This window comes from Anoplopoma fimbria, chromosome 18 (genome assembly GCF_027596085.1).
Source record: "Anoplopoma fimbria isolate UVic2021 breed Golden Eagle Sablefish chromosome 18, Afim_UVic_2022, whole genome shotgun sequence".
Lineage (NCBI taxonomy): Eukaryota > Metazoa > Chordata > Actinopteri > Perciformes > Anoplopomatidae > Anoplopoma > Anoplopoma fimbria.
Genome location: NC_072466.1, coordinates 2,275,450 through 2,299,756, shown reverse-complemented (window position 1 = coordinate 2,299,756; position 24,307 = coordinate 2,275,450). Strand labels below are relative to the sequence as shown.

Here is a 24,307-nt window from a genome sequence, read left to right as displayed (position 1 = left end):
CGATGTTTCATCCCCCCGTAAACGCGAACTCGAACAACTCTCGCGATAGCCAAAACGCAACGCCCGTATTGGATTAAACCCAACTCTCGCGATGTTTCTCATCCCCTCGTAAACGCAAACTCGAACAACTCTCGCGATAACAAACGCTTAAAAAAATAATTTATAATAAATAACATCACAGTTTAACCTTTTGTTGTAGTTATCTAAGCAAAAGAAAAGACCTCTCGCGATGTTTCTTACCCCCCTTAAACGCGAACTCGAACAACTCTCGCGATAGCACAAAATCCGACTCGCTTATTGGATTAAACCCAACTCTCGCGATGTTTCTCATCCCCTCGTAAACGCGAACTCGCACAACTCTCGCGATAGCACAAAACGCAACGCCCGTTTTGGATTAAACCAACTCTCGCGATGGTCCGGCCTCTTCCTTGGCCGTCGTTGACAGAGGTTAGTCGTGCTACTTTTCACAGGACTTGCGTTACCGCCTTTAAATGTGCTTTAATGTCATTTAATATTTCTGTAAACGCACCAGACGGCTTCTTAAGCCTCTGATGCGTTAGATTATACAGTTTGTGGCGGCGGATGGCTGACTTATATGACAAAATGAGACCTAGTAGAGATGCTAGCTAAAATACAGCTAAAGTGAATGGCTGCTGTAGCTTGCTAGCTAATGCTATCTAAGCTAGCTGTAACTTCTTATGCTTCTAGTTTGTCTTTAAGGGTTAAAGTGTTTTTTTTTTTATGTGTGATTGTCTTGTCACGTGGTGTGTTTCTGCCCCAAACTGTTGCCCTCATATCTAGTTACCCCTGTTAGCATTTAGCTCCATTTAGCTCCCTGTAGCCTGGCTGGGGTACATGCTGGATTCAGTTTACCTTCTGTGTGAGTAACCCCACATGTGTGTGTGTGCTTCTCTCTGCAGACACAAAGGCCATGTTCAGTACCAGCGCCAAAATAGTGAAGCCTAATGGCGAAAAGCCGGACGAGTTTGAGTCTGGGATCTCCCAGGTAAGAAGAAAACAAAGAATCATGTGTGTGAAACCTGTGAAATACCCACTGATCATGGTGCATGAGTCCTGAGATGAAATGCTGAAGTCTGGAGCACTTTAACATGCTTTTCCCCCAAGAAACACTAAAAATAATATTAATATAATACTAATATTATCTCTGCTTCTTAGTCTAGTATGTCATTTAAGACACAAATATAACCATCCTTTTCTTAGGTTTGCCTCCTTAAGACTACAGATCTTCTTACAAAAAGAGATCTAGCAGCAACCAAGAGTGCAAACAATCAACTTAAAAGTTGAAAAGAAAACAGTGAAATATCTGTTAATATCACTTTGTTTTCTGCAACAATAACAAATAACATCCACTGGACTTGTTGGCCAAATATGTGAAGGATTTTAGGAAAGAATCAGGTTCTGCTTCAGTTTAGCTTTTGTAAGAGTGGTAAGAAGACCAGGATGTGGATTACTGAATCGTGTGTGTGTGAAGCTGCATGCAGAGTGTGAAACCTGTAAAATACCCACTAATCATGGTGCATGAGTCCTGAGATGAAATGCTGAAGTCTGGATCACTTTAACATGCTTTTCCCCCCAAGAAACACTTAAAATACTATTAATATAATACTAATATTATCTCTGATTCTTAGTCTAGTATGTCATTTAAGACACAAATATAACCGTCTTTTGCTTAGGTTTGCCTCAAGACTACAGATCTTCTTACAAAAAGAGATCTAGCAGCAACCAAGAGTGCAGGATGTGGATTATTGAATCGTGTGTGTGAAGCTGCATGCAGAGTGTGAAACCTGTAAAATACCCACTAATCATAATGCATGAGTCCTGAGATGAAATGCTGAAGTCTGGATCACTTTAACATGCTTTTCCCCCGAAGAAACACTTAAAATACCAATATTATCTCTGCTTCTTAGTCTAGTATGTCATTTAAGATGTGGCAGACACAAATATAACCATCTTTTTCTTAGTTTTGCTTAGGTTTGCCTCCTTAAGACTTCTTACAAAAGGAGATCTAGACAACTTTAACATGCTTTTCCCCCCAAGAAACACTTAAAATACTAATATTATCTCTGCTTCTTAGTCTAGTATGTAATTTAAGACACAAATATAACCATCTTTTTCTTAGTTTTGCTTTCATTTAAGTAGGTTTGCCTCCTTAAGACTACAGATCAAATATGTGAAGGATTTTAAGAAAGAATCTGGTAGAAATATGACAAAAATCTGTTAATGTAATAGATATGCCATCAGTGTGTAGATTGTAAGAGGGTGGGGTATAAATGATGCTGATCTGACTGTCTCTCTGCAGGCTCTACTCGAGCTGGAGATGAACTCCGACCTGAAGGCTCAGCTGAGAGAGCTGAACATCACAGCAGCAAAGGTAGGACGACACTTCCCCACATGCCTTTTTCTTCAGTCTGTTATAAGACATTAAAAGTTCATTAAGAGCTAATAACTGTAACCACCGTAGTGCTGGTTTTGCTGCTTGTTACACTTAAAGAAACCTGCGTGTCTATAGACACACAACAGTCCGACGTGGTCATCCAGCGAGGTTGCTCTCCTGGCTCTGTCCTGGTGGCGTATGGGAGCGTAGCTTTAAGCTGAGACGTACATTCCCGTTCCACGACGTCGGAGACAAAGCTCTGTCCCCGGCCGCCGGTCGGTGAGGACGGGCGTCCTGCATATTCCTACATCTTCCCAGAGTCCCTTGGGGCCATGACTGGGGGGCTAAACCATGCAGTGCACATCACCTGTTTATCATGACTTGGAAACTCAAATAAGCTTGTTGTAAATTACATTTATTCACCTTTTTGGTTTTAATTCTAGACACATGCTCATTGTGGTGATGATTTTATGCCAAATTAAACATCTGTTAATGCAAGTTAAACTAACTGGTCTATGATTACGGTTGCCACTGTTATAGTTTATTACTAATCATATGAAGACTTTTTTTCGTTGAAGGAAATCGAGGTTGGTGGCAGCCGGAAAGCCATCATCATCTTCGTTCCCGTTCCTCAGCTGAAGTCCTTCCAGAAGATTCAGGTGCGTCTGGTGAGAGAGCTGGAGAAGAAGTTCAGCGGAAAGCACGTGGTCTTCATTGCACAGGTGAGGATGATGGTGATGATGATGATGAGTCTGCCTCAGCTTCTCACCTTTGGTGGAAACTGCAGGTTTTGTTTGAGGTCTTACCAAGTTCACATGTTTTTAATATTTATTTTAATGGACTAATTGGAAGCTGGTAACCCCGAGAATGTGTTGAAGGATCTGGTTTCCTTGCATAGCTGGAGCGAAGCCTGTGTCCATACTGGTGCTCTTCCTCCAGTGTTTTCTACTGGTTCACCATTAATCTAAATAGTTTCCTTTTTACATCCACCAACTTAATTCAGTAAATCAGAACCATCTCTGTGGTTGAAGTTGTGTGTAGGTCATGTAGTCTTGTGAACTTTTCTTTTGAGAAAATGTTGCGTTTAGTTACAGACAAATATGCTGCATCCAAAAATGTTGTTTTAAGCTCAACATTTGTGAACTTTTTGTTCAGAAATAGAAAATGTCTGGCACGATCTCAAATGCATCGTCACCAAAACCTGAGTTCCTTATAAGACGACGTTTTAGATATTGGACATACAGCAGTTCAAGTTTGTTTAAAAAAAAAAAAGGAAACATCCTGCTGCCAAAACCTGTAAAAATGATGATGAATGTTATTTATGTGAAATGCGTCTTTGGTGTCTTGTCTGTTTGTTCCGACGTGGTCATCCAGCGAGGTTGCTCTCCTGGCTCTGTCCTGGTGGCGTATGGGAGCGTAGCTTTAAGCTGAGACGTACATTCCCGTTCCACGACGTCGGAGACAAAGCTCTGTCCCCGGCCGCCGGTCGGTGAGGACGGGCGTCCTGCATATTCCTACATCTTCCCAGAGTCCCTTGGGGCCATGACTGGGGGGCTAAACCATGCAGTGCACATCACCTGTTTATACAAGATTTATTAGGACTTGGAAACCCAAATAAACCCAAATAAGCTTGTTTTTATATTTTACATAAAAAAGAGAAGCGTGTTGTAAAACTTATTCAACTTTTTGGTTTTATTTCTAGACATATGCTCATTTTGCTGATTAATTTTTGCAAGAAAGAAGCAAGTTTCCAACTTTGAAGCTGTCAAGTAAAAACTAGGTGAACATGAATATCAGCCGGTTATATCCAGAATATCAGTCTGACCCTGGTGCTTTTGGTTCATGAACTATTTCTGTTCTTTAATTATTTCATTATAACATGTTTGTGAATCTGATTTGGAGATAAATGAGACGTCTGTTGTTTTTTCAGAGGAGAATTCTGCCCAAACCCACCAGGAAAAGCCGCACAAAGAATAAGCAGAAGCGTCCCAGAAGGTGAGTAGCAGCTCTGATAAAATGTGAACATTTTCTGCTTCCATTAGTCATCTGATTGTAAATAAACATCTTTTGGTTGTTGACTGCTGTACGGCTAGAACAAGTATTTTAAACAAAGCTTTTAGAGGCAGAGTTGGGTTTGAAGTCTGTATAAATTAAATAGACTCGACTTAAAACAGCTGAACATTTTCCCCAGTTTTGTGACATTTAATAGACCAGACTAATTGATTTGTCATGACTAAAAAAATGTAGATGCTGGAACCAGTGTTTCATTTTTGCCTGAAAATCCTTAAAACAAACTGGTTCCCTATTCATTTTGTCAATAATGTTGATACGTTTTCAGAACAGTATGCCAAATAAAAAAATTCAACCAGAGTTCCTGTGAACTTTGAATGCAGTTTGAACGTTTTAGTATTAGGAATATATACTTATTTTCATCTAAAATATCTGTAATTTGTTCCGACGTGGTCATCCAGCGAGGTTGCTCTCCTGGCTCTGTCCTGGTGGCGTATGGGAGCGTAGCTTTAAGCTGAGACGTACATTCCCGTTCCACGACGTCGGAGACAAAGCTCTGTCCCCGGCCGCCGGTCGGTGAGGACGGGCGTCCTGCATATTCCTACATCTTCCCAGAGTCCCTTGGGGCCATGACTGGGGGGCTAAACCATGCAGTGCACATCACCTGTTTATACAAGACTTATCATGACTTTGAAACAAGAAAAAACATGTTGTAAATTACATTTCTTTAACTTTTTGGTAATATTTCTAGACAGATGTTCATTGTGATGATTCTTTTTATGCCAACTTAAACATATCTTATGCAAGTTACGCTAGTTTTTCTATATTTTCCAATTAATCATTGGGGAAATGCAGATAATTGGCCATCACAATTTCCTTAAGCCTGGTGTGACATCTTTAAATGTAAACAGTCCTGAAGATATTTCATTTTTAATGATATAAAACAGTGAAAAGCAGCTAATCGTCATATTTTTAGAGGATGTTTTCAAGCACAGAACTCTGAATGTGATTCTCGATTCCTCCCTCAGCCGCACCCTGACCGCGGTCCACGACGCCATCTTGGAGGACCTGGTGTTCCCCAGCGAGATCGTTGGTAAGAGGATCAGAGTCAAACAGGACTGCAGCCGGCTCATCAAGGTCCATCTGGACAAGGCTCAGCAGAACAACGTGGAACACAAAGTAAGTCTATTCAGAACGGGATGAGTAGAAGTCTGGATGTTCATGTGACGTGATCAGGGCTTCAACGATTAACTTTTCTTAATCATTTGGTCTTTAAAACATCTGAAAATTAAGAAAAAACCTGATCATTAACCCTCTGAACCCTCAGGCAAGATTAAAAAGCATGTTCTCTTTGAACAATCCCCTAAACTATGTTTATCACAGCCCAAAGCTGTAAAAACCATCATTATGGTCAGATTTTCATATTTCCAGCGGTCCTTGAACACATCATGTGTGACAAGTGCTTCAGTCAGGAGAAAGTAGCAAAGGAAGCTTAAATTTGTAATATTTCAGGGAAAAAAATATTCTACATGTCTTATTTAAAATCTTGCAACACATAAACAGTTTACTTTAACCAGATTCTGTAGAAAACATTAAAATCTGAGCTTCTAACGGCAACTAAGAAGCCAATTCCCCAATACAAGTCACACTTGTGGACACTTGGAAATGTGTTGGATATAAAGATTCCATTGTTTTGTAAAAAATGATAAAAGAAATTCATCTTTAGTTTTTTCTTTTTTGTTATTTATGGCATTGTTACTGCAAAAAAGACATTTTGAGTTTTCTCTACTAGTCATGATTGTTATTTCCATGGAGGTGCAGGAATTTATTTATTTATTGCAGTGAAAAACAAACACACAGAGTAAAATGTGCCAGGAAAGAAAAATGCCAGGAACAGTTTGGGGTTCAGAGGGTTTTAATGTCTCGTTTTCCCCGACCAACTCACCAAAACCCGGAAATATTGAACTATAATGTGAGACCAAGAAAGGCAGCTAATGGTCACATTTAAAAACCTGGAACCATCAAATATATTAGATTATCAATACTCTTTCCTGGTTTTGTGGAATCCGATGATCATGTGAAGTGTAAACCCGGTGTTTCTGTTCCGACGTGGTCATCCAGCGAGGTTGCTCTCCTGGCTCTGTCCTGGTGGCGTATGGGAGCGTAGCTTTAAGCTGAGACGTACATTCCCGTTCCACGACGTCGGAGACGAAGCTCTGTCCCCGGCCGCCGGTCGGTGAGGACGGGCGTCCTGCATATTCCTACATCTTCCCAGAGTCCCTTGGGGCCATGACTGGGGGGCTAAACCATGCAGTGCACATCACCTGTCCTGAATCTTTACTTTAATGTGTGTGAATTTAAAAGTGTTTACGTTGTGTGTTTGTCATTTAATGGTCTGAATTCAGAAAATCCACTCAGGAACTTTCAATTATTAGAATATTTGCTGATTTCAGCTTAAAGAAAATATTTAGTTTTCATTCAATTTAATGCATCACAATGAAAACAAATCTGGGCCCTGCTAATTGGTAACAAATTCTTTTTTTTATTGAATAAATCAGAATCTGTTATTAAAATATAACGCTTCAAACATCATCTGGAGCTTTTCAAACATTAAAATAGTTCTTTAAATTCACCTTTAAATCATGAAATTGAGAAAATATTCAGTCTCCCCTGTTGCTGCTGTCAAATCATCTGAACCCCTTTAAATATATTGTATAAAATCTAACAGTTTTTGTATTTTTGTTGTCTTGCAGGTGGAGACTTTCTCTGGTGTCTACAAGAAACTCACAGGCAAAGATGTCGTGTTCGAATTCCCAGAATTCCAGCTCTAAATGCAAATGACAAAATAAATTTGTATACTGTCGCTCATTGTTGTGGTTGTCTTTTTTTACTTTCTGAAGAGAATCTTAAAGCAGTTTGTGTGGTCAAAGGAGGTTAACACTATTAATTTAAGTCTTTACTCTTGAGGTCATATGTTCTTCTGGCGCCCCCTTCAGTCCAAACCTGAGACTTTTTCTCACCACTTTAAAGAGATGCAGTAAATATGTCCTTTAACAGCTGTTTTCTGGTGTGGAATGAACAATACAGCGTCAGGATTCAATCTTGTTTTAACACATTTTAAATACAAATTAATTTTCTTTTGTGAAGTTCAAATATTTAGCTTTAACGTGACGGTAAAAACATGTTGATTGGGAGGTGATGTGCTGAGCAGCTGGTTAGGTTATGAGATTTTTTCAATACACAACTTTTCAAAATGTATAAACCAGATCAAACCAACGCCACACTGCAGATGTAATCTTGTACAAAATGTCCATTTTAAATCCTCTTTAAACAGACATTTCTTAAATGTATCCCCCTGCTTCTCAAGGATCTGCCAGTGGGAGTTTGGATTATCTGAAGATTAAAAAAAACTTGACATTTGGGTTAAAACTGAACAAAATATGTTTATTGAGGTTAAGCCTCTTAATTGTTGGCTGACTACCAACCAATTCAATTTTCTCTTATGATGCGTTCAGGTGCTGTCGGACCAATCAGCTTCTTTACATCTGCTGCTGTAAAAGTCACATGAAACATGGGGATGCTGCAAATATTTTATGTATTCTATTTTATATATATATATATATACACATGATCACAAGATGAGTTAAAGGGGTCTATTAGATAATATAGGGAAGCACCAAATTATGTTCCGTTTGTCAGATTTTCCCTTTTATCTTTAAAGTTTTACGCCTTGTGAATTACTGGATAACTTGAACTTTGCTTTGTTTTTAAGGATCACAAGTTAGGAACTACAGTAATGTTGAAAAATGTGTGGTTTTCACAGAAAGCCAATGTATAATTAGTATGTTAACACATTTTCTTTGCAGTGTTACTTCAGCGTTTAGTGGTTTAAGTAAAGTTAAATGATCGGGTGAAAGATTCTGCTCGTGGTTCTGCTCTCTGATGGCCCTGTGGAAATTCCTCTAGATCCACTTTTAGAATAAACTTTACATTTTGATTGTGCAACACTTTCAGATTGTGTAATAAATGAATATTTATAGTGTGTTTTCAGTCCAGTTGAGGTTTTTCAGATCCGAGCCTGATGTTCTCTTCCCGTGGGAAACCTCTGCAGACCCTAAAACCATCTCAACAGGCCAACACCCCTGACGCTCTGATGAGAGGCTGACGGCGTTCATAATGAGATAATCTGCCGTGTGAAAGCTTTGTAACATAAATACATGTATCTGTCTTTAAATGCAAAAAATGATTTAAAGTTATGACGTAGAAAAATGCCAGAAAAAGTCCAAAAGAAATGTTACATTTATGAATTTTGTTTGTTTATATCTTTTTTTTAAATGATGCAGTCAGTTTCATTTCAATGGCTTTAAAAAAATCACCACAAAGTCTATAAATTTACATATACTAAGTGACAAATTGCAGCATTTATTTTTGTTCAAATTATAAAATAAATGATGGTTTATTTTTTATTTTTACATGAGGTTAAATAACTCGGCTGATGACAGGAAATGGGAAAACCTGTTGGGATTACAATCATTTTAATGTGAAGTTTTATAAGAATAATGATAAATATGTATTTTGGTGAAGTCTTGATGTGTAGCTTTTGTATTCATGAAATGAAACCATATCTCTGGATTACAACTTACATTCTAGTTAACAACTTTGTGAAGTTTATAGTTGGCTTATAAAGTGATTTATCATGCATCTCTAGTTCTTTTTCCAATAAAGTCATAATGAATGAATTGCATGAATGAAACATTGAAGGTACAACGTACATTTTATTTTGTTAATGTATGTAATGTATGTTATGGAATTCAAGTTTGGGTTAACCAAGATAATAAACCAGGTTAGTAATACAGTAGCGCGTTGACTTATTGATGGAATAGGCGTGTTAATTAAACCCATAATCAAAGGATAAGATAAACCTTTATTGATCCCCAGCTGGGAAATACAGGTATATTCAGGATAGAAATACAATAAATTACTTCTATGGAATGTTAAATTATGATCAAGTGTAACTGATGAGAAATGGTGTAAATTGAAAAGTAGGAATATGGTATAACATCATATATATATATATATATATATATATATATATGTTGTATATATATATATATATATATATATATATATATATATATGAATGTTAAATTATGATAACTTATAACATCGGTGCAGGCTGAAAACTCACCTCTTCAAGAAGTACTACCCTGAGCCTTCCTCTTAGCACTTATTGTATTCATGTTAGTTTGTTTCTATACTTTTGCTCTGGTTTATGCTTTAAGATGCTTGTTTAAGAAAGGAGATGCACTTATGACTTCTGGTGACTAGTAGTTCTCTTGAATACCTATGTTGAATACACTTCCTGTAAGTCGTTTGGATAAAAGCGTCTATAAATGATAATGTAATGTAATGTAATGTAATATGAGAAATGGTGTAAATTGAAAAGTAGGAATATGGTACAACATCATATATATATATATATATATATATATATATATATATATATATATATATATATATATATATATATATAGAGTATATATATGATGTTGTACCATACAGTATATATATATACATTATTACATGAATGTTAAATTATGATAATTCAACATAGGTATAAGATATGACCAGAAATAAGTGTAAACAAGCATCTAAAAGCAGAAACCAGAGCAATATGGTACAACATCATATATATACAAATATATATATATATCTAAATATACATATATATATATGATGTTGTACCATACAGTATATATATATATATATATCTGTATATATATATATATATATACAGATATATATATATACAGTATATATATGATGTTGTATGTATATATATATATATATATATATATATATATATATATATATATATATGAATGTTAAATTATGATAACGTATAACATGATAAATGGTGTAAATTGAAAAGTAGGAATATGGTACAACATCATATATATACTGTATATATGTATATATTTAATAATATATTTTATATATATATATAATGTTATATTATATATATATATAAATGATTGTTATACATATGATACTATATATATATATATATATATATATATATGTATCTCAACAGCACTGCAAATCTCATGCAGCGTTTATATTCCGTCGTTCCTACAGCTCCTGAACGCAGCGTCGACATGCTCCTGTGATTGGAGGAGAGGGGTCAGAGGGGCGTTCTGACCACGCCCATCTGACCCTTCTCCTCCAATCACAGCGTCGACATGCTCTCCTGTGATTGGAGGAGAGGGGTCAGAGGGGCGTGGTCAGAACGCCCTTGGGTAACGCATGTGTTCTCCGGCCCGCAGACAGTCAGTCGTGCGGGACCGCAGCGCTCGTCCCTCTTTAACGGGAGTTCCTCCGGTGTTCCTCCGGTAGTCATGTCCCGTTAACCGGTTTGAGTCGGTAGTTTGGACGAGAGAGAGGTGAACTAAATACCGGAGCAGAGCTGGAAGCAGACATGGAGCCAGTGCGTCAGTGGAGCCCGCAACAAGTGGTGGACTGGATGAAAGGTAGGAGTATTATTATTATATGTATTTATATTTATTTATATATATTTATATATTTATATTTATATATGCAATAATATTACAATAATATTTTATATACAACTATATATATATATATATATGCAATAATATTTATAATAATAATTTATATACAACTATATATATATGCAATAATATTTATAATAATAATTTATATATATATATGCAATAATATTTATAATAATATTTATATATATATATATATTTATAAATAATATTTATAATAATAATTTATATATATATATATTCAAATAATATTTTAAATAATAATAATTTATATTTATATATATTTATATAATAATATTTATAATAATAATTTATATATATATATATATGCAATAATATTTATAATAATAATTTATATACAACTATATATATATGCAATAATATTTATAATAATAATTTATATATATATATATACGCAATAATATTTATAATAATAATTTATATATATGCAATAATATTTATAACAATAATTTATATATATATGCAATAATATTTATAATAATAATTTATATATATGCAATAATATTTATTATAATAATTTATATACAACTATATATATATTGTGAATCCCCCCTGGGAAATGTAATGTAATGTAAGAGTAACAGAAAACCAAAAATACTCAATTACACAAGTATTTCAAAATTGTACAGTCCTTGAGTACATGTACTTTGATACTTTCCAGCACTGTCATAGTTTTAATGGTATTTTCTGTTGTTTGTACACATTAAAGCATTCATGCGTTATTTAATTTTTTACCATGGAAATTACAAGTATACTCTTAACATACTTAAGTTGTAGTTAAATACCTGTAAATCCATATTATACAGTATGTAATGATGGTGTTATGTGTTCAGTAACAGGCTGCAGGTTGTTTGCCTTTTTTACTGCTTGTCATATTTCTGTTTGGTTGTTGAACTCTGTGGTTGAAGGTATTTACACACAGCACTGAGTCAGGTATTCCTCTTTAGATTACAGGCTGTCATCAAGCAATAAACAGGCCCGGCCAATGAACATCAGACATCAAAATGTCGACGAGGCCTCATGACTCTGGTTTTATACAGAGCGGTTTTAAATACCAGGAGGTTTTTGAACAAGCAGCAGCAGCAGGAGGAGGAGAATTGTTTCTGTTGCAGTGTTTGAAGCCAAAATACTTACTTTATAATATTTGAGGGAAAAAAACAGCTCATAATCACTTCATTTTTCTTAAAGACATGAAGGATTCCCAGACAATCTGGACTGGAAACCGTGGGGGAAATAATGAAATAATGCTTTAACATGCAACAAAACAGCAGTCAAGTGATGGTTTTGCTGTATTTATTGTGTTGAGTATAAGTTTGCATGGTTAGTTTAGTTCATTTGGAACATTTTGAGTTAGTTTGTGAAGTCTGCAAAAAGAAAACTGTATTTTTTTAATTTATTTAAAAGTAAATGATGGTGTGAACAAATCTATTTTAAATGAATAACTTAGATATTTGGAACATTTTGCATCAGAAACAATACTTGCATGTCTTTTTTAATCCAAGTTGGCTTTTAAACTGAGGGAAAAATATATATTAATGTTGTTACAGTAACTCGGGTATCATGGGTAACTAAATACCTCGTCTTCACTCCATCTTTGTACGAGCTGAGTTTGCTGTTGAGAGAAAGCGAGCATCCATTCAGCCCAGCACAATCACACACATACCATTACACATGTCATTTAGCGACCCAGACAAAGCCGAGCTGAGTGTTGCTGCCGGTCAATAAAGACCCCGACAATACCGGCTCTTTGATGGAGGTCGGCCTCCCGTCGTGTGGAGGGGTCAAAAGGTCGCTGTGACAATTTACTGCCTCCCCGACGCCATTTAACCACATCTATCAGACTTTTTGTTCCGCGTGAAAAGAGTGAAAAACACACAGGGGTCAGTCACATGACCTTCAGGGCTCAATTAAGCTCGTTCTCTCCCTCTCCTCTGTTTCCTGTCACTCTCTCAAAAACAAGAAAAATATGTAGAAACATCATATTCACAAGCAGATCCTCTGAAAATGTTACGGTTGCATTTAGATTGTTTTAATGTATTTGTCATCGCCATGGTGACCATTGATCCTGTTGCAATGTTTACAGAATTATTTTAATTATTGCTGCCTCCGGCTATAGGTGGGTGTGTGGGTGTGTGTGTGTGTGTGTGTGTGTGTGTGTGTGTGTGTGTGTGTGTGTGTGTGTGTGTGTGTGTGTGTGTGTGTGTGTGTGTGTGTGTGTGTGTGTGTGTGTGTGTGTGTTTGCTCTCCTTGTACGACTCAAGCAACAGGTTCTTTTCGTGGGAGGTTCAGTCGTTCTCTCGTTAAAATCCCTCCTGTTTGACCTGGAATCGGTTCCCACGGACCGCCGGCTGTCACCGAGCCGCTCCAGCTGACCACTAAACACTTTATCCTTCATTCCTGGAATAATCCTGGAATATCAGAGACATTGGAGCTTTATTCCAGGACCGGGATAGTCAGGGGTTAACTCCTCCTTAATTCTGACAGTACAAGAAATACCCATATTTGGTGTACTAACTCCAAGTTTACTTATTGAGAATATCCCCTATTATTGAAAGTTGTGGAGTAGATGTATATTGAATTGATTGATTTTCACACTCAGGATGTCCTGGAAAAGTCTTTTGTTTCATGGTTTGCTGCGGTAGTCTTTCATTTCTCAGTTATTTAATATTCTATTCAAATTGGCATTAAGATCTTAAATAAATCTTGATCAATCTTGAAGGGACTTAATGCACGATAAAGGTTTCATTTGAAAGATTGCAAAGGCTGGTTCCAGTTTGAGATGGAGGATAAAAGAATAACACAATATTCCAAAGCTAAATTTCTAAATAAATGACTTCTCAAATGAACATATTGCCTGATGTTTGGATGTGTTAGCTTAGCAAAGCGTCCAGACAGCTGTAGTTAGAGGTAAACACACACACACACACACACACACACACACACACACACACACACACACACACACACACACACACACACACACACACACACACACTCAGCGTGCTCAGACAGATCCACATACTTCTTCTCTGCTCGTCTGACAGGTGCAGTCACACATCACAACATACACAGAGCACAGGCTGTTAGGTAGAGAACTCGTGACAAATCCAGTTCTCTCTGGGAAGGGGAGTGTAGAAAGAAAAGAAGCATCGTATGGATTTTGTTAATAAGAAGTTGAACCAGATAGTGGCGTTATTATTGGCTAATATTTGCAGAATTCATGTGAGGAAAATCTGGAAAAAAGTGTCACCAGCCTGCTAAATTCTGATCCTTTTTAAAGATTTTTAACACATTCGTCCATGACCTAGAGTTCCACCAAATCTGACAACTTTTAAATATCTTTATTCGGTAATTTGCTATTAAAACAACTAAAAACACGTCTTTGACAAAGGCAGAAATGTAGAAGTAGATGGTCGTAAAACATGACCCTCCTCTTCCTCCCTCTTCATGATGTTTTGGCAAAATAAACCTGTTTTCTCAAAATTGTAAAAAAAAAGCAAAAACTCTGCATTATTGTGCTTTTAGTTTGAAGACTTAGAGACTGAGAAATATGACACAGCTGGAAATATCTGTTTATATATATAATCTGTTTTTATTTCTAAACCTTCCCATCAAAACACGTAAATAGTAAAAACTTTACAGTTTCAGTTTCACCACGAACATCTTGATGATAACATTTCATGGGTGTGATCAAACCTCCAGCTGGTGTCGGTCGTCCTCAGGCATCAAACTCACAAACACCTTTTTTAGAGCCACATGGTGCAACACCAGAGACCATTACACCAACGTTTTTGTAAGTTATTTAATTTTTCCTTTACAAAGATACAAAGAAAAGCATCAAATCCCTACATTTTCTAAAGCTGATTGTACCTATGTGATATTCAAATATATTTTAGATGTATTTATTGAAAACTTTCCTCTGAATAAAACACGTGATATCTGAAATTATGAGATCTAGATTGCTACTGAAAATCAAAAAGCTACAGAACCAAGAACTGGAAAACGGTCATCGATTGATTTTTGGTCGGAGACATGATCTCAGTATCGATCTCTTCTTCTGTGGAGTTCATTAGATAACGGAGAAAGAAACTGCTGAATAAGAGCATCATATCTAAGCTTTCTAACCATCATGAACTACACGTGTCTTCTTCTACCCATAGTGCTTTGTGTTTTGAGGCCGCTCGTCAGCTGGAATGAATCCAAATGGGAAGCGTCTCATCCTGTAAGACGAGATAACAGAAGCTCTTTGCTCTGATAAGGACGAGCCGCGGTGTTCACCTGATGACGTTGTTTGTTCAGTGGGAGGAGAACGTCCTCCTCGTGGTCGGATATGTAGACTAGCAGGCAGAGCAAGGCACTAAACACTGCCAGGGTTGTGGGTTAAATTCTCACCAGAAACACACAGAAGGTAAAAGTAGTGGAGTATTTTAACAGTGTGGTATTAGTACTTTCACGTAAAAGATCTGAATCACTTTTGGTAGTTTACAGTAGATATCTTTTCTAATCTTTCTTTGCTGCCGCTGAGGGTGAATCAGAGGAAACGTCCGGATTCCCTCCACCGAGCGCCGCTTCCTGCCTTTATCTCCTCTAGTGACGAACGTCGACGTCGTTCAGGAGTGAGAGTGTCCGGAGACACGTTCACACTCCTGTAGAGCTGAAACAATCAGTGCTCTGGAGATATGATCATACATAAACTACAAAAATGACAACAAATATCTGATTCAAACTTCTCACTCAATTATATATGATAGGTCATACTCTGACATTTTATAGAACAATCAATTAGTCCGTTAATCCAGTTTAACAGATAATGAAAATAATTATTAGTTGAACTATTATCATTGATTCACCAACTTATATTGACTAATAACAGTAATGCAAATTTACTATAATACGAAATAATAAAAAAAAAGAATAATTGGATTAACCAAATGGAAATACATGTCTTTAAATGGCTTATTTTGTTTCTAAAAAACAGTAAAAAACAAAACAACTCCAAAAAGTATTTAATTGTTTTTATAAAAAAAAAGTTTATTAGTATTAAAAAACACAACACAACCTATAAAAACCTTCCCATGTCCCTGCTGCTGTGAGACAGACAGACACCAGTGGACTCTGTGGTAACTGACATCACCATGATTCCTGTAACGCCTCACTACTGGTTCCCAGTAAAGCAGATTGGGAGATTTGTTCAACCTGCGTCAGAGCTCACGGCTCCAACAACCGGAGCGTCATGAATAACCAAATGATTAAAACCTGCTGGTCCACATCAGACAGAGTATAGTGACGTGAAAGACCAGCCTGATCGAAAAGTGATCGGATATTTAATTTCCTATAAATCCTTCACAATAAAAGTCCCATGTTATTTTATTTTGAAGCAGCAAAATCAGTTAATGTTATGTTTGCACCAGCAGCAACTCAATGGACTCTGACTTGGATTTATAATCTCACCATGAAGTCAACATTTCTACTTCTCCAACGCTACAACGTTCCAACGTTAGCATGCTAAACAATGTCACATCCTTTCTATATGTTAGCATACTACCATGTTTAAGGTGCAGTTTGTGTGTTTTCTTGTTCTGTTTTACTTAAAGCACATTGTATGTTGCCATGAGGTCTAATAATCATTTTAATGTGTTTTCTTCCTTTTAACACGTTGACAAAGTGGATTTTTATTATGTTTTAATCGCACAATGTTTTTCAGCCTGTAGTTTTCTGCACACCGCCAACAAACAGGCCAGTAGATCTTAAACGGTCTGCAGGAATGCGTATCAATAATTGATATGCGGTTTTGGAAAAACAATGAATAGTTCAGCCCTTCCTCTACCAAAGCTTACAGGTTAGACATAGATGTTTCAATAAGGCAGTGTGGACCATCCGCTCCAGTAGATCCGCACCAGCGTCGGGCTGTTACTGGTTAAAGTGGGACCACAGCTCAGCCCAGCTCAGAACACAGTGAACTCCCATAATTCCTGTTTGTTTGATTTCTTAAGACTTCTGAGCACAAATCTGCTCAAGGAAATCCTTTTTCCTCTTGAATAGTGTTTGTTCAACTGTGTGTGTGTGTGTGTGTGTGTGTGTGTGTGTGTGTGTGTGTGTGTGTGTGTGTGTGTGTGTGTGTGTGTGTGTGTGTGTGTGTGTGTGTGTGTGTGTGTGTGTGTGTGTGTGTGTGTGTGTGTGTGTGTGTGTTATAGAGCAGGGTTTAACAGAGGCCCAGTGAAACTATGAATAGCCTCAGTGCTCTTTTGCTACTTTTCCTCTCCACCCTCGTCCTGTTGTGGGTGGAGGTGGGGTAAATATTCCTTTTGTTGCCCTCGGTCGGGGAGTGTCGGGTCAGAACTCCGTCTTTGTGCTTGGACAACACAACACGTGTCCGTTTGTTGCAGTGAACAGGCGATTCAGAGTTCAGCCGGGACATTTTCACAATGCAGAGAAATGTTCATGTGCAGTTTAATCTCTAAACGGAGAATGAAAACTACAGTTGTTTCAACATTTTATTGTGAAAACGGTTAAAAGAAGCTGATTTAAATATGGTCGCCGTTTAATATTTAGATTAAATGAATTAATATAAATGATCATCAAGTTGTTTGTCAGATTAAGAATAAAGAATTGACTCTAATTAATTAAATAAAGAACTCAAAACTAATATACTAATTTACCAATTTACGTAAACCATTTTGAGAAATTGGCAACCAATTCTTGACCTTTTTAACAATAAAAACACGTGCATCCTACAAGAAATACATATTTAATATTTGATGCATCAGTTATAAGGCCTGTGGGGAATTATAATAGCGTTCTCTGACATTTTAAGGACAAATATGGAAAAGATCTGTCAGTGAGAGAGATTTGTGTATTTGGAGGCGGGGTGTCTTGTCACAGCGCCGTGTAAAATGAGGCCCAACATGTTTGTTTTGATCTTTCTGACAAATGATTAAGTGGACTGTTTATGAGCAGCTGGAGTTTCACCTGCAGCTCTTTTATTTTTTTACTGACTTCCTCACGTGTTTGACTGCAGCCGGATGGGCTAACCCGCTTTATCGTCAGAATGAATCATAAATACTTTAAGTAACTGTCAGGACAGGATTTAAGAGATCCATAAATGTGACTATGTCAACAAAGGTCAGGTTGTTAAAAGATACGTTTATCAGATACATTCATCTGGTTGTCGGGTTTCCTGATATCGGTTGATACCAGATATTGGTAAACCAATTATCTCTCAAAATCTAGATTTAGCAAATGACATGAAGGCTGATTGACTTTGTGGTTGGTAAAGTGTTTTTTTATCAGCAGGTAGCATTATCTGGGTATTTTTTTTTCAAGGTGATCCTGCGGTTTAGTTTTTTCGCAGTAAGAAAGAAGTCAAACTTTCTCACCCCGAGCTGCTGCTGCCCGTCGGTACACAGAGAGTTTCCCACCGCCGGCTGACTGACAGGAGGGCAAAGGCCCAGAGCCGTCTGCAAACACCGGTCAGAGACGAGACCACAGGCGAGGAATCAACTTCTGTTACATCTGTGGCAAAAGTAAACTTTGGGAAGTGGTGCTTCTGGACATGCAATTCCCAAAAAATATCCGTATTGGTCTTTTTTTAAGACTAAATTGAAAAGTTTCCTGTTATGAGACATTTCATTTCTTATTATATGAGGTATTATATTATCACTGTAATCAAGAAAAAGCACAAGTATAGTTTGGAGCCTCGACATTCACTGAAACGAAGTCAGTGAATTAGTTAAAGAGTGTCTTTGCACTTTCATCACTCTCCAGTGTGCTTTCATGTTGAGTCCAATTTATTCTGTCAACAAACAGGCCGGTTTCAAAGTGCTTTACAAAGTGCAAAGATTAAAAACGGGCAGTTTTCTCTCATGTGGACTGTGCTGTGACCTCACAGCTGATTAGATTCAGATTTGTGATAAATGTTCATGAACATGAGAGATTTTTAGGATGATTTAAGTTCTGGAAAGCTTGGAAATACATGTGGTTTATTCCCAAATTTTCATCATTCTGGAAATCATACAAAGGGTAGCTGTAAAGATTTTAGTCTTAACATGAGCCTTTTAAATATAACTATATATTTATGTTTTCACTAGGAACCAATGGGTTTGAAGCTGAGAGCCACAAACAGGAAGTCAGAAAGTATTGAGGGACGATCTTAGACATGGTTGGCTTTGGTGTTTTAAATTATAGTAACATCCCCTAATTATCCTCTTATTTGGCGCCGTTGTTGAGAAAGCAGGACTTAAATCAAATGTAATATTGAATCATCCAATTAAATGTATAAGGCAGAAGGTTTTCTTTAGTTTTTGTCATTTGCAAGTTGATCAAATATCTTTAATGGCTTCAATCATGTTGAACAGTTGGTGTCTTTGATCTGAGTGACTTAAAAGAACAAAAACTACACCTCCAGTCTATATTCTATATAAGTATTGGGATCTTTAAAAGGTTTAAAGTGCAGATCAACTTGTTTAAATCATCTTCAATTTATCATAAACAAGGAATCTCCAAAGATATGATTGATGATATGCTGACAACAATATTAAAGGTATAAAGTTGATCTAAACCGTCTTACTGTCACATAACTTGTTGGTAGTCTTGTCTTTGTGTCTGTGTTTCATTAATCCAGCTTCTTGAGAAGCTCCTCCGAAGCCAAAACACAACCGGCTCAGCAGTATTCAGAGCGCTGATCCTCCTCGCTCCTCAAACCGCCTGCCAGGCGATTGAAGACGATTTCCAACAGTCGGGTTTGGCGCTCGGCCCAGCGTTCAAAAATGTGGAATGAAAAAAATGTCTCAACTGTCACATAAATTAATGATGTTGTTTCTCACGGGAACATTGGATCCAGCTATGGATGTTGGCGCTGTGCCTGACCCGGGAAGCCTTTCCTTTTTTTATTTCAGGTTATTCCACAGTATAAATGAATTCCTTAAACATTGTATTACAGTCTGCATGACTGAAGCCTTTTTTTGGACCTTTGTTTTGGATATTTTAGACCTGAAACCATCAACATTATCCCCCGTGACCTCGGTGTTTCTGCTTGTGTTGAAGGACTAATCATGTAAACGCTCAACAGGAGCTCAGGTTTGCTGCTGGACGTTTCCGCTCTCTGCAGGGAGGCCTGGCCCGGCGTTGTGGCGCTATTTCATTAGCAGCTGATTTGGCTGTCGCGTGACATCCAGCCGAGCCCGCTGTGCAGCTGAGAGATTAGCGGCCTCCTCGGGTGACAGTAATGTGATCCCGGCTGTCGCCAACACATTCCTGATTGACCACAAGCTCTGGACCAGCCGCCGTCCAGCCGTGACAAACAGTGAAAGTTTCCTTTTGAAATATGTGTTTGTGTTTTCACCCTCACAGCTTCTATCTTGGAGTTTTTCAAGGCAGGGAGTTTGAATATTTCTCTGAGGAAGTTTGGGAATATCATATGAAAGTTTGCATCTGGGCAACTTTCCAAGAACATGTAGAAGCAGAACACGTTTTCTTACTTGACATATGCTTGCTGGAGCAGAAACCAAAACAAACTATAAGAAGGAGATCTGTAGTGTAGACGTTGAGGACTTCTGATGTTATCATGCAGTCATTTGTTCAACTGTCATTACCAATTTGACATCTCGTCTCGTTTACCATGCTTTGTGAGTGTGACTTTTTTTGCTCTGTCATATTATTACAACCAATGTTTTATAATTCAATTATTCACAAGAGCACAAATACTCTGTTTCAAGTAAAATGTTGCTTAAGTGAAAGTACTAAAGTATTAAATATACTTTTAAGTACCAAAAGTAAAAGTATACTCATTATGCAGAATGTCCAAGATAGAGTAAAAAAAAAGTATAAAGAAATAAAAAATACTCAAGTTAAGTATGCTACAAGTACCTCAAAATTGTACTTAAGTAAATGTCCTTATTTACAGGCCTCACTGCTAAAACAAGAGCATTACATCGTTTACAAGCGCACACAGTTCTTCACAGATCTGGCCTCCTAATTTCTGCTCGTAAAGTGCACAAGATTGATGCATTTAAAAAAAATTCAGCAGCAACGTAATCTTCAGGGTGAGCTTGCCCCTTGACCCCCCCACCCCCTAGAAGGTCGTAGGGCCACCCCCCACAGTTTCACAAAATCCTGTGGGAAACACTGCTAACCAACAGTCCAGAAGTTCTTCTAGTGTCATATGGGACACAGAAAAGCTCCAAGATTCACTTTTTAGGAGCCAGAAACAGAGAATGTTTGGACTCTAAATGGTCGAGTGCTTGTCAAAGTTGTTGCAGGTCACATTTTCTCTCCCTGATAATAATAATTGACTAATGCAGATTAATTATTTTGCAGTTTGATAAACTGTAAAAGACCAAAATAAGAAGCCAAAAGTGCTCGCTACCCTTTGGAACACAACAAAACGATTCAAGTCTCAGAGTGTTATTCTTGGTGCTTGGAGGTGTGAGCTGTTGACAACACAGAGGTGTGCCATCAGCAGTTAGTTAGAGAGGAATGTTTCCTCCCTGCTGAGTGTCGGCCATCTGTCGTCCTACGTGTCCTCCTGGAGACAAACGGGAGTCCTGGAGTGGCCCCGGGACACTTTAGTGACCACATGCAGAGGCAGTTGTTTTTCCTCTCCGCCGTTCTCACCGGCTCAGGCATTTTGTTGGCCAGCTGATTGGCCCCGAGCTAACAGCTTCATAAGGTCTGCCATTTGGTGGACGCTTTGGTGCAAAAGCTTTCTCAAACTAACGTGTAGTTTAGGAGTGGAACAATGTGAACTACACAAATGTACAAATGTAGCTTGTTCGGTGATCAATACCCTTATTCTAGCTGCTATTTTAGTCTCAGTTTTTAAACATTTGCCATCAATTTATAACTGATATTTGCTTTATTATGTTATAATAATGAGACAAAACAAGACTTAAAGGTGCTAAACTTGAGATTCAGAGCATATATTTTGCCTCTCAACAGCTCAACACGAGCAGGTGGCTTGCAGCTGACGATGCTGACAGAGCTGACAGTGTTTACCTGAGGGGGAACCAGACTTTGGGCGCTTTGCTCCCGGAACGCCGCCGTTGGTCTGGACTGTGTTATCAGCTGTAACCGCCGTTTAAGAGCAGTGCAGAGCAGCGGGCATGGGCTAACCAGTTGGGCAAGCTCACGTGCACTAACGGCAATAAAAGGCACATGGCAGGTCGGACTATGTCAACAAAGCACATGGAAGCTCAGATTACAACACACACAGGGAGAGAGACCTTATTCTGTATCTTTACATAGAGAAAAGTTGTTTGCTGCTATATAAATACAAATAACAAGAGCTGCAAATTATGATTATTTTCATTATTTGATTATTTGGCTGATTTAATTATTTGGTCGGAAGAAATGTCAGAAATAATTGAAAAATGTCCATCACGAGTTGCCAGAGCTTGATGTGACATCTTAACGTTGCTTGTTCCTGTTTAGCCAACAGTCTAAAATCTAAATATATTTAATTTACATTAAAAGAAAGCCAGCAAATAATCAGATTAGCAACCTTGAACGATCTAACGAACCTACAATTTCCGCATGTTTGCTTCCAAAAAATACACCATTTAACAAATCATCTAGTTGTTTCAGCTGTTGACTCAACGTTGATGTGTTTTATGATAGTTCTGACTTTAGAAGGTCATTTTTTTCACTTGTTTCTAGAAGTTTTTAAAACATTAATTTAAGAATTACTGAACCAAACTTTTAATGCAGATTTTACATTTAAATCACACGTTTATTTTAGTGTGTCATTCCTTTATGAGCACTGTGTCGTACTGATGTGTGTCAGTAGAATCATATGGTAGAACTCGGTTGATGGTCCTCCATTGATCCAGCGGGGGGAACTCCTTTTATCTCGTCTCCTGCTGCCGCCTCTCACACAGAGGGGTCAGAGGTCAGAGTTCATGGTCGGGCACAGAGTGGCGCCTGCTGGAGCTGGCGGTGTCTCGCTCGAAAGTCACATGTGGTCATGGGGATCGAAGGCGGGATTCTGAAAGTCCAGCAACGGTCCAGGTCTCATCTGCTAGTCCTGGATCATTTAAATGCTTGTTGTGCTTCACCTCATAAACTTTCTCTTTGCCCGACATCATTTTCTAGCGAGTGCCTGGTCGGTATTTAGCATGTGCAACTCTCAGCAGAGACGAGAAGGAGGAGAGTCGGCTCACTCCTTCCCTACTTCCTTCATCAGCTCTGGAAAAACTTTACTGCTAGATTTATTAGCCCTGGGACCTTCTGTGTGCAGCAGAGATCCCGAGGAGAGGTGTGGTGAGGTGGCAGGACGGTGTTAGCTGTGATGGATCAGCAGGAAGAGTCAATAAGTCCGTGTTGACTCAGCAGCTCTGTTTGCTGTCAAACTAGAATGGATCATAACAGAGATGACTTTCACTGAAGCTCAGCTGCTTGGTATCGCGTGCTCTCTCTCTCTCTCACATGTGCAGTTCACGTCACATCCTTCTTCCTCCCTGTGTCCTATTTTAATTGCCTATTTAACGCTGTCAATAAAACCAAAACAACCCAACGAAAGCACAGAAACGTTTGTGTGAATGTCTTGACTCTTTCCATGGTGTCCGATCTCAGTGTGCCGTGTCTCCGTCCGTCCCTCCAGGTCTGGACGACAGCCTGCAGCAGTACGTCCCGTCCTTCCAGCAGCAGCAGGTGGACGGGGAGAAGCTGCTCAGGATGTCCCACCAGGAGCTGCTGTCTCTGGGCTTGTCGCGGGTCGGACACCAGGAGCTGGTGCTGGAGGCCGTGGATCTGCTCTGTGCACTGGTCAGTAACACACAGCATCCAATAGCATCCAACAGCAACGCCTCTGTTGTTATAAACAGTAGTGGGCACACATCCACCGTGATGGAAACTCCTGTGGTTGTTGGTAGTTTTCCTTTGTCCATGTTTGAATCTGCAGGAGGAGGCTGCTTGTGTCTGACTCACTCTGCTCTCTGTGATACCGTCACTCATGAGAGAATCACAAAACCACATTCATTTGCATTCACAAATATGATACTATAATTTGCTGGTGTCTCAGTGGCTCACTGTGCTGATGATTCTACCTGTTTGGGCTTGGCTCACCTGACGGTCACGTTTCAGCTAACAAACAACAAACTCACTGAGACGTAGGCAGATGTTATTCTCAGTCCTGTACCAAACCCAAACATCTGTGTTCTGTTACGCCCCGAATAAATATTTGAAGCAGCACAAAGCAGCTTCACACTCTGGTGGTATTACTAGTTATCAGGAGCACACGGATACAAATCCCAAACAACATGAACATGTACACAAGTATTGTGCTCAAGTTCGAGGCACTTGTACTTTACTTGAG

The 24,307-nt window shown here is 38.2% G+C and overlaps 2 protein-coding genes and 4 non-coding genes across 6 annotated transcripts in view; all 6 read left to right on the top strand.

Annotated features, from left to right (window-relative positions):
• The first annotated feature begins 376 nt into the window (after positions 1-376).
• Positions 377-7,268, top strand: rps7 (ribosomal protein S7). Its single transcript, XM_054618182.1, has 7 exons — positions 377-447; positions 921-1,006; positions 2,321-2,392; positions 2,974-3,117; positions 4,326-4,390; positions 5,434-5,584; positions 7,159-7,268. Exons 2-7 carry the CDS (start codon positions 932-934, stop codon positions 7,234-7,236), a joined length of 585 nt encoding a protein of 194 aa, XP_054474157.1. The 5' UTR covers positions 377-447; positions 921-931; the 3' UTR covers positions 7,237-7,268.
• On the top strand, positions 2,543-2,761 carry LOC129107651 (small nucleolar RNA SNORA73 family). Its single transcript, XR_008531899.1, has one exon. It is a non-coding gene; the product is annotated as a small nucleolar RNA SNORA73 family (small nucleolar RNA).
• On the top strand, positions 3,753-3,971 carry LOC129107650 (small nucleolar RNA SNORA73 family). The gene has a single exon (XR_008531898.1). It is a non-coding gene; the product is annotated as a small nucleolar RNA SNORA73 family (small nucleolar RNA).
• Positions 4,850-5,068, top strand: LOC129107648 (small nucleolar RNA SNORA73 family). The gene has a single exon (XR_008531897.1). It is a non-coding gene; the product is annotated as a small nucleolar RNA SNORA73 family (small nucleolar RNA).
• Positions 6,510-6,728, top strand: LOC129107652 (small nucleolar RNA SNORA73 family). The gene has a single exon (XR_008531900.1). It is a non-coding gene; the product is annotated as a small nucleolar RNA SNORA73 family (small nucleolar RNA).
• Positions 7,269-10,754: 3,486 nt separating the features above from the next.
• cnksr3 (cnksr family member 3) overlaps positions 10,755-24,307 on the top strand; it is a 36,573-nt gene continuing 23,020 nt past the window's right edge. Inside the window, exons 1-2 of the mRNA XM_054619039.1 lie at positions 10,755-10,935; positions 23,594-23,757. Coding sequence (XP_054475014.1) covers positions 10,884-10,935; positions 23,594-23,757 — 216 coding nt within the window. The 5' untranslated portion in view covers positions 10,755-10,883. The remainder of the gene's footprint in view (positions 10,936-23,593; positions 23,758-24,307) is intronic.